The sequence below is a fragment of the Ptychodera flava genome, chromosome 2, assembly GCF_041260155.1.
Source record: "Ptychodera flava strain L36383 chromosome 2, AS_Pfla_20210202, whole genome shotgun sequence".
In the NCBI taxonomy this organism is placed as follows: Eukaryota; Metazoa; Hemichordata; class Enteropneusta; family Ptychoderidae; genus Ptychodera; species Ptychodera flava.
In genome coordinates, this window is record NC_091929.1 from 33,734,592 (window position 1) to 33,746,065 (window position 11,474).

General features: G+C 34.7%; 1 protein-coding gene across 1 annotated transcript in view; it reads left to right on the top strand.

The window, feature by feature from the left end:
- The window catches only part of LOC139148063 (uncharacterized), a 54,784-nt gene extending 47,112 nt beyond the window's left edge, over positions 1 to 7,672 (top strand). The window contains exons 2-6 of the mRNA XM_070719343.1: positions 3,966 to 4,050; positions 5,326 to 5,421; positions 5,937 to 6,245; positions 6,737 to 6,787; positions 7,412 to 7,672. Of these exons, the coding sequence (XP_070575444.1) occupies positions 3,966 to 4,050; positions 5,326 to 5,421; positions 5,937 to 6,245; positions 6,737 to 6,787; positions 7,412 to 7,482 (612 nt within the window). The 3' untranslated portion in view covers positions 7,483 to 7,672. The remainder of the gene's footprint in view (positions 1 to 3,965; positions 4,051 to 5,325; positions 5,422 to 5,936; positions 6,246 to 6,736; positions 6,788 to 7,411) is intronic.
- Positions 7,673 to 11,474: the final 3,802 nt, after the last annotated feature.

The window sequence follows — 11,474 nt, forward strand, 5'->3', positions numbered from 1 at the left end:
CAACAACGATTAATGCGAGAAGAGGGATGAGAAGTGCCCGTTACAGGGTTTCCTTAGTCCGTTAGATTTCATTTGCCATTTACTAAAACGAAACATTCGAGTCAAGGTGTTATTCTAATGTCGGTTACGACTCAACGAGGGGAAACCAAATTTGCATACAAAGCAAGTACAGATACGCATGCGTATTTAATAAAGTACACACTACTTAGAATGAAAGAGTAGCATTCAAATTAGCGGGAAAAGAGCATCTATCACAAATGAGCACTGATACGGTAGATCCATGCAAGATATCAATTTTCTGTTGTAAAATTGAAAATTAAAGACTAATGGTAGAGCTTTTGCTTCATCAGATAGTTTTCTTTGAATAGGTGTTTTCTTTACGAAAATGTCTCACCAGACATTGGGTGAAATGACGAAAGTAGAGCCGAATAAAATTTATAAGAAAATGGGTACATTTACATAGAGGAAAGATGCCTGCACTTAATTCTATTTTAACATCACATGGTTGTTATATCGATGGCAATTATATTAAGTTAGAACTGTTATATACTCCAGGTTCGATCATTCGAAAGAGCAATAGTGCTGACTGGACACTCGGCGTAATTTACCAGACGTATAACGCCTGCGGTGTTATACGTCTGGAACATTTTGGTAAACTTTCGATCTGGTGCGCGCTCACATCGTACTGCAACTATTCATCTTAAAAAATTGCAGTCAAAACTTAAAAACAGCCTTAAAAATGGCTGCAATGACCAAAGTCATCATCATAGGACTGGGCTTGATTTTCTCAAACCACCCCTGGAGGCGCTCTTCTCATCTCGAACTCAAAATTTCAAACGACTTCAATCGTCAATCGTAACTCAATCTATAATCAAACTAACATAGATTGAATATGTGTCGTTTGAAATGAGTCGATGGATGTTTTAAGTGCACATATTTAGTTAAAGTTGCTATTATGGCATACGGAAAATGATTTACGTATTTAACTTTTTTGCCGTATATATCAACAATTAATACCAATGCACATTAAATATCAAACTTACCTCTAACAAATAAGGTAACGTGTCCAGTCTTCCTGATACGGTTTCCAGTGGACGACTCGTAGACAACCACACAGTTATATGTATCCTCGTCTGCCTTCTTTACGCTATGAATTGTCAGTGATGTAATATTTTTGATGTCTAATCTTGTTCCAGACTTGCGGACTTTGCCATCCAACGGCAAGATTTGCATTAAAAAGAATTCTCCTCTAGCTCCTTTTTCCCAACGGACGGTGTAAATTACATAATGCGATACACGGTCATGTATGCACGGTAGTTCAACAGATTCTCCAGCAAATGCGTTTATATCAGCATTTGTCATGAGTACAGTTGAAAACGAATCGAGAACTGAAAACAGATATTTAAGACACGTTAAAAGATAATATTGAATGTTGTCTGTGCTATAGCAGTCGCTGCAGTAAACTTTTCAAGGACAAAACAAAAAGACTAAACTTGCATAATGTACATTACTGCTATGAGATGTAATGTTCAAACAATTTCAAAGAAATATACATTATTAAGATGCAATTTTCTTACCTACGAGTAATTTCACCGTGCAAATATGTAACCTTTCCATATCGGTTTCTTTAAGTAGTAATTGAACCCCGGTTGCAGCTTTCCAGACGTGTAATGTTCGGAGCAGTATATTCTATCGGCATTTACAACGTATCAAATTTTACCTTGCTTCAGCAGACGACAAACAGACGAAGTTTCGGTTTCAAGATTAACATGCAAACATTTCAGGACAATGTCAGACAACAACGAAGTGAGAAAGATTTCTTTATCGAGTACGTTAAAATCAAGATATGTTAATATCTTGCCCCTCTTTTAAAATACTTAAGCATGTACCATTTTCGACAGATATGATTCGCTCTTATTGCTGAAAAGTTCCGTAAACAAATATATCAGAAAATTTGAATATCCAAATTAAAGGAATATGACCTGTCGTCGATGGCGTGTGTGATCTTATGTCCTGTATAGCATTGCATACATACTGTGCGTCCAGATTATTGGTCATTTTTTACGTTTAAGAATGTCATAAAGGCCTGCTTTGGATAATTTATCTAGCCTTCAATAGAGAGCTAATCAGTTAACTTATACTCTGGAAAGTCGATGAAAATCTTCTGGTTGGTAGTAAGTGCTATACAGAATGTTTTCTGTCGTATTCTTTCAAATAAAATCGTCATAAAAAGTATTTGAATACTCTATGTGATCTATATTTCAAAATTCGCAAAATTAAACAACACATTTATTTGACGTTTGATAATATTTTCATCCGAGTCATTACAATAAAGTAGTAAATAAGAACAAGAGTAAGGATATTATTGCAAAAACATGCTTTCCAACAATAGGTTACTCTTTTCAAGAATGTTATGAGCACAGGCTTCCTGTTATTTTCTCTATATATGCCTAATAGTAGTGTACTAAAGACGAAGGTCGTGACCATAGCTTGCTTCAATAAAAAGCTGCAATGATTTGTATTGACAAGCAGACAATTTTACGCTGTCAAAGACCATTTGTAAAATGTCGTTATTTCCAAGAGTGAAACCATGACTTACAGCCATGTTTCTATTTCCGAATGTTTGAATACTAATATGGAATTAACCCCCCCCCCCTTGAGAATGTGAAAATTTGTTTAAACTTTAATACAAGTGTTACTGCCTCTTCTGTCTGTTTGACAGATTCCACGATATAATGAGAGGAGAAGACAAATATAGAAAGCGTTATATCGCCGTATTAGAAACGTGCCCTAAAGGGTCATTTCAAAATCTTTGTAAACCACTCAAAACATAGTTTTGTCGCGCTCATAGTTAGGGGAATATGAGTTGAGGTACAAGTCTGGATCGTAATGCTTTCAGTAACTGAAGTCAACACACCACTTTAAATCGTTATTCGTAAGTGACAACGTGACACACAACGTCTTAAATTCCAACTCGTCACTGTACATCCACTGCCAAGTTATATATATAATTCTAAACTAACATAACTACAAAATTACCATCATCATACAATGGTCATCACGTCAAAATTTCCCCAGTCTTTGATTTTTTCTTAAGATTAAACCATGGAATATACCAGTTCTCATTAAAATCTTTGCAAATAATTAATTAAAAGTCTGACGCTATTCTTAATTCCTTCTCGTACGATCTTGAAACAACCTTCACGTGCCTTGGCCACGTGAGGGACGCTTCGAAATATAATCTGTAAAAGTGAGGGTTACAGTTCAGTTCGTGTTCAGTAACAAAAAAACATGTGTTTGCACAAAATGGAAAGGATAATTCTAAAAAGGGAGAAAGTAGCTTGCTTGCCCCTTAATGATTTTTTTTTATTTTTATCAGTAAAGCTAGTGTCACTCAGTGCTCCGTAACTGTCCCTGACACTGTGGTACAACAATTGTAATGGAAAACCAGATCATTTTATCTGAACATTACTGAGTTTACATAGGTCCTGGTTGTAAAGAATAAAAATAATACTCCTGACGCTGTTGTACAGGCAACTTTGACATCTTACTTTCCTTAAAAAATAATGCATGGGCGATTAAGTGAACCTTAAAAGAAGTTTCAGATATTCAATGACATGAACTTCTTCCGAAGGCGGAGCTTTCGTCAATAATGATTTAAGTTCAATGAACGTTTCCACGAAGTTAGCTGTAGGAGGACGCCCTAATTGTTAACTTATTCTTCTTCGATTACTTCTGCTTTTTCTTCTTTGTCATCGGCGAGTAGACGCCCGCGTGCCCATCTTTATCTCTGAAAAATGACAGTTTAACTGTAAAAACAGCCTGTTATTGTAGGAAAAGAAATCGATGTGAGATCGTCAATAAGATTTTTAATGCGAAAATCGCATTAATGTTGGACATACTAACTTACTGTTGCTAATTTAAGCACAAGACATTTACAAACATTCTATTGTTTTCTTCTCTAGATGGATACGAGAATTGTATTGATACAATATATCGCAATGCATGCGTTTCGTACAGCAGGCATTGTACCTGAAGGGGGCATTTACGGTAAGAAAAGATTCATTTTTTTAAAATTTGTTATTGTGCCTTTATGAAACACCCAAATGCCATATTTCTTCCAACGGTATCTGATTAGAACTAAACATTAAATGGGACCTCTCGTACGATGTTACCCTCCTTATCAATTCTTATGTAATCTGAGGTTCTATGTTAAAAACTGTATGAAATTGAAACATAGATTAAGCAAAAGAAGTATGTTACTTGATCGGTCTGAGATAATCGAAACACCCCCATAGCAAACGAAACGTACTGCATGCATTTCACCTAAACACTCTCTGTCAAACTTCCCCCTAACGATACTTTGTTAGCGCAAAAATTAGACATAAAGTTATGCCTTGAACCTCCAAAACGTAATAAATTGCTTTAACGTGTAGTTATAATTTTTCACATATATTTCAATAGGCTTATTGAGATACCCTGAATAAAGATGTTTTAAAATAATAATAATAATAATAATAATAATAATAATAATAATAATAATAATAATAATAACAATACAAAATGCGAACAGTACCTTAACATCGTGAATAATGCACAAAGATTGCAAGGCGTGACATGCAACAAAATGCTATGTAATGAGTTTCTTTTGTCATATGCGAGTTTATTAATCGAAGGGCCAACAAGAAAGTCAATGAAAACTATTCATATTATGCCAAATACTTTTCTGATTATTTGTGGTCCTCTAGTAGTTTGTATGGTCATTCAGCGTTGTATTTTAATTTCCCTTACACCCATAAAGCATTTGCGTTACAGTACAATAACTGAGCTCTATCATCCCTTTGAAGGAGGATACTCGCTCCTTTCCCTTCTGCGATAACTGCAGATGGGACTGTCATGTCACAATTATCCGATTGTACTCTTTTGCTACCTAGGTCTTCAAATAAAAATAGATAATACATATCTTCTTTTCTGCAAATCTCAATTTCCTTCTTATAAAATGTTACGTATTCTGCGATAATCTGTATATACTTCCCTTCTATAATAATCTTAACTATATAAAATTTGTCGCTTATCAGTCACAATACCGTCGATCTATATTGATATTTGCCATATACAAGGCCCTTTCTGTAAAAAGTCGCCATGCGCAGTTTACTTCATGCCAACTGCAGACAACACTAATTCAACAGAGTCTTTTAATTCCAAGTTATGCTGTGTAACGTTAGCTGCAGCTGGGTTGCTAGTACATAATTTTACGTATAAGCTTAATTCTAGATATTGAAATTTCATGTTGATTTTCGTTGAACCTCATCATACTTTTTTCAGATTGCTATCTCAAGGACACAAAAGTATTCAAACTCCATGTCCCAGAAACTCCATTCCTAAGAGTTACACAAAAAGACGAGGTATATGGAATATTTGGTAAGAGAGCCTGATTATCTTGCTTCGTCTTTGCTATTTCAAACATATGATCAAAAGTTTACCACATTACTCACGTACAAAAATGGACGAGTAAATGAATACTTCAATGAAACTAACAGTAACGATACATCAATAACGGTCATCGATGAAAAGTTCATAAATTGTACTTCTCGTATAATATTTATTTCTATAATTTGAAAACTTCGGGTGACTTGACCCATTGCGTGTTTAATGGATTGATGGAAGACACAAAAATTAAAATATTACTTAATTTCTGTTTTGCATGCGTACAGCAAGAATGTGGCAAACTATGGTAAACCATAGGGAAACTTGTGAGGAACCTCCAACTTTGAAAGCAATATCAAGTTGACTTTACAGGACCCAGAGAAGAACTAAATAGACAAACATTGTATGAAGGTATAAAGACACTGAGTAATCCTATTGCCATGCATGTTTGCATCAAAGTAAATCTCAACTCACATAACGTTCTTGCTGTCTAACCTTTGAACCAACAGATTCAAAGACAGCAACGTTGAGAATATTCTCACAGAGGGACGTTAGGATAAGACTCGTCTGCACTATTCCGATGTATTTTAAAGATGTAGCGTTGAAAATGGATAACGATAAGCTGATAGCAAACTTCTTCCCTAATGGCAACGATGTAATAGCATATGACAACGAAGCAGCAGAAAGTGCCTCTTTAAAGTTCAACAAAACACACTACTTGGTTGATTTCCTTGTCAATCATAAAGTGGACAGATCATACAGTGTTTATATAACAATGTCTCCAGATAAAATCCAAGAGTACCACGTTGACCTTAAAGGTAATTGTCGACGATTTTTTTAATCTGAAAATTACAATTTTTTTACAAATTTCCCTTATCATACACCCATGTCAATATTGCTCCTTCCAAGGAAAGTATCAGTGTTGCTGATAACAGGGAAAGTACATTACTATAAATCAAGTGTTTGAGTAAACATTTTCCTGATATACATGGAAGCTGTACGGCTTGAAGATTCACATAACATATTTCTGCCGCACATTTCAATATGATAGATACAATTTGTTTTGTTGCAAGATGCATAACACTCTCGCATACGTTTTAATTGACTTTGATTCTCAAAACGAAGCGGATCAAGCATTGTACGGCAAGTGAATGATATCAGATTAAAAGTGTTCTTATTGATTTTTTCGAAATATTAAAAGCGTCAAAGTTGGAATTCATGCTTGCCTGACAAACGTTTGATCAAATAGAAACAAACTTGTCAAAGCAAATCACGAAACTTGGGAAAATGCATTTTATTTGCTTTTTAGACGCCACCGTGCAGTCATATAGCGAAGAACCAAGGCTCCGTTCTGCAGCCGGTAAGTATAAAGTGATTCACCACGTCATGTACGTAGTCTAGCAAGAGAGGCAGAATTGAAATACAATATCATGAATATTCTCACGAAGACGCTGTTTGCATACTTGTTTACATTTTGCATACATTATTTACATTTATACTCAGACAAGTCAACACTGCTAAACAAACGTACAGAATTTCTTTCGAAATGTAGACACAGAAGCAAATTCCTTCTCATTAACACTTGAACGCGCCAGAACAACTGCCTGGTTTGCATATACACCTGACCCTATATATAGGTAGCAACGAGCCCTGACGATTGCCAAGCGCATGAAACAGTCTGTAGAGTAATCACGACAAGTTCCACGTCTAGCAATATCTATGCGCTGCGGAAACGCATCGAGCACTATGCATTGCCTGAACTGACACCAAGCCACTGATTTTATATATATATATATATATATATATATATATATATATATATATATTATATATATATATATATATATATATATATATATATATATATATATATATATATATACCAAAACATATTCCCAAATTTACCCCGACAATGTCACGTTTGTATCGTTTAGTATACATTTAATTTTATTTATATCTTTATCTTTATTTTATTGATTTCCAGAGTCACGTATTGTGAAGACCGACTACATTACTCTTATGTTTTCAATTTGCTTGTTATCGCATTATTTCTGATTTGCTCATAAAACAATGGTAATGGAATAAGCAGTTTGTATCTCATCCACCAAAATTTACAAAATTAAGTGACAGTATGATGTTAGCGAAGTATAGCACATTACAGTTCTTCAATGATATTGCAACCCATCCGTAAATGTTGCTTGACTTACAAAATTGATTGAGAAAGAGTGAAAATGTGAAATGAAATGAAAACCATATCACAAAAGGCATATTATATAGGGTATGGCAACGATGAGTGAGTTCTTACATTAAGAGAGTGTTCAATTGGTCTCATTTAAGTCTTAGCATTATCATGCAACACTGCGCTTAAAAACTAGGATGGCATTAGTACAGAAAATGTAAAATGTAAATATATTTATTTACATAATAATGTAAAAACAAATCATAAACGTTATACTTTGGGGGACATTACCACTATGCATGACAACTTACTTTCGTTCGTATCAGTTAAATGTCAGCATTATTTTTGTACCATGTAACACTGCGACAAGAAGCAAGGATGACATAATTACACACGAACCTAAGATGTAAACAATTTATTACAAAATAATGTAAAATCAAATCATAAAATGTTACAGAAGAATTTTATATTACGGGCGAGGATTGGTACATTATTGTTATTTTTATAGTTTAGGCAGTACCAGTGAATTTGTAGATTTAGAAAGCATCTGGGGCCACAATAATTCAATACTGGATCATCGGATACATCATCATTAATGTGTGGTGATGACAATCGTATAGATAAAGTGTAAAAGGGCAATTATAGGGGGCATTGCAGCTGAGGATGAGTTAAGGTACAATACACCTCGGTGATAGATATTTGGACTTTCAAAATTTTCTAACCGTTTTCTAATTGACAACTTCATTTTGTTATTTTGAAGTGCTAGGTGTAAGAAAAAATTCCCTTTCTTACGTTGTTTGAAAATTTAACATTTTATTTTGCTCTAAAGAGTTAACACACGGATTTTGAATGTGACATATCGACATGTTTGGCAATTCGTTTCTCTGAGTACAAATATTTGCACGGTGACGCCGATTTATATAATTGATTTGAAAAAGAATGGTTGAAAGATTCCTTGAAGAAAGTTCAGCAAAAATTTACGTTTTTCACTTTCGAGGCGAATAGTACCTTAACAGTTAGCATTAGTTTTTCGTGTACCACTGCCTATAGCTGACCAGGCTAGAAGTGCTTAGAAGGGTGTAGATTATTCCGCATCAGCAGCTTTTTTATTTTAAGGTTTGAAACTACTACTTCTACTACTTCTTCCATTTATAATGATATCAATAATAATAATAATGATAATGATGATAATAACGATAACAAAAAGAAGAATAAGAACAATTGTTATCAATATTTACAGCAAGTATCCCTTTTTCAGAATGCCATGATTGGCAAGTTCAGATATTTACAGAGCGGATGTGTTCTTAGATTTCAGTTATTATGTGACTTGTTTATATCATGGTTAATGCACTGTTAATGTCACCTACGTTACAGACGATGTTTAAAATATCGGCAAGGCCATTTTCGCTGTAAGATCAAGCCGAATTAAAAAATATTGTCAATTTACGGATGTTACTGTGCTAAGAGTCTAGATTTCTATAAATTTGCTGTCATTTACAAAATATAATGTGTATATAGTCATGTTACCGAAATTACAAATTACATTGAAAATGTATAATTATTTATATATGTAACTTTTTCACTTTCTATTTCTTCCCCATTTGCTGCCCCGCTTTCTGAAGCAGTGCAATAAAAGATTATTTTATTGAATGTGGAAAAGGTGATTGTTCATTCAAATATATAGAATTTTTATCATTTAGGAAGTCTCACAACAGTGTACTGTGATCGTAAAAGGAATGATTGACTCAGAGCGAGTGCAGTGCCTATCTTGTTTTGTTACCTTTCCAGTTTCTGTCGCTGACGGCGCTTTGCCCATGAAAAGGATAGCATGTGCCCAATTATTTCAATAACAAGTTACTATAATCAATAAATCAGTCAGTCAGTCAGTTCGGAAAGTTTATATGGTGCCACAATCCAAAAACTGTGTTTTGCTCTGTGACGCAAAAATGGCTTGAGCTGGAGAAAAGTTCCTGTTGATGGCGTAGAACAGAGGTAATTCGGATTTTCCTGTTCTACGTTACACAGGCAGCAACTATCACTTTGTCAGCGCTGTTCATATCTTAAACGACGTTATGTGTATGACATGGGGGCGTTATGCGTATGGTAATTATCTCTGGTGAGTCACATCGTTTAAGCACCTCAAATGGCATTGCGTGGAATTACAAACGTTTCTAAATTAAGTGATTTAGCTAGTTAAGACTGAAGTATGGTTGTTTCCTGCTATGTAGAATCCCAAACACACATCCTTAAAGAGTGACTTTAACATTGTAGGAGAAAAATGTGTTACTGATCACATGAAGGTAGGTAAGGATATATTTATCAAGACAGCAAATAAACTGCCGTGTGAGCAATTTTTTGTAAGTTGTTGGTAAAGAAATAATCTTGATTTTTTTTTGAAAACAAGATCAGTGACTCTACTTTTAGGAAGGAATTTTCAAAATGACTTCTCGTTCAAAGTCCTTTGTTTAAGTTGTAAAAATGAAAACATTACAAGAGTATAACTTCTATGTTTATCAAGTAAACCAACGGAATTAGCCGATACTAAGCTATCCATAGTCCATTACCATATTTAGAGTATATTAAGTGTTTCATAACATCAAAATGTTGCCAGTTTAAGTTTGATAAGCGATTGCGGCTTTGAAGAAATGACCTGTCTGGAAAGGTCAGGAAGGGAATCTCTCTTCCAATGCTGCACTTAAGAAATATAAATTTTTTACTATAACCCAAACGGGATTCGAACCCCCACAACTCACGGCAACAAGTATAACCTTACGTTGAAACATTGTCATGTTGGAAAAATGTAGAATACCAACTCTCGTCAAACTTCTACTAGTCCAGTTACGACTTTAACCATTATCCTGCCAAGTTCATGTCAATATCTTATTAAGTTGATTAAAACAGTAAGGCCATTTGACGTACGTAAGAAAAGCCTTAAATTACTTAGACTCTGAAAACATAGCTACTTTAAACATGTTTTTCACTTCCGAACTTGCTATCGAATACATACACTGGCTAGTATGTGTTATGCAGGTCATTCTCGTCCATGGCCTGACTTAACTTAGTCAACCTTAGAACTTTCTAGAAAGTCATGTGTACTTCAAGTGAAGATATCTTTGAATAGTAATTAGCATATCGATAGGCCAAACCCAGAATTCGAATTGACCTTGGTACAAACAAAGCCATGTGCGCAAGCGTGCATAGACGTACGCGTATTTCCATACGCGTTAGTACACACGCGGGCTTGTTTGTACCGGTGTACTGCGGCATTTTGTAATATGACGCATTTTGTAATAACTTACGCAAAATGTAATAAGGGTATTAGCATTTTGTAATAAAATATTGTTTACGCGATTTGTAATAAGGGTATCAACGTTTTGTAATAAAACGCGTTTTGTAACATTAGTTAACGCATTTTGTAATAATTATAAACATCCCTGATATTTTATGTATTTCAAAATGCTTTTTGGTTTCTGTATACGTAAATCGTAATAGCATATAATGATGTTGAGATAATATCTCACTACCAGTACTAGGTTAGGGAGCATTCGTTATTTACGGGGAGGGGGGGGCGGTGGAATTTGAGCGACAAATGAAACGTAAAAAGCGACCCCCCCTCCAAATCAAATTTCTAAAATTTGACCCCCCTCAATTCATCAATTGTAAAATGTGAACCCCCCCCCCCCCATGAAAAAAAAATCATCAGATTTGATTCATTAACCCTTCGCACCCTGTGGCCCCGGGCTGAAAAAGTTTCCTCACATACTAGAGAATCAACATTTTTGGTGAAATGCCAAAATCAAATTGTTTGCACACACATGAACTTGTAATCGCTCTAGTCTAATCAAGTACACTAATATCAATAATCAAG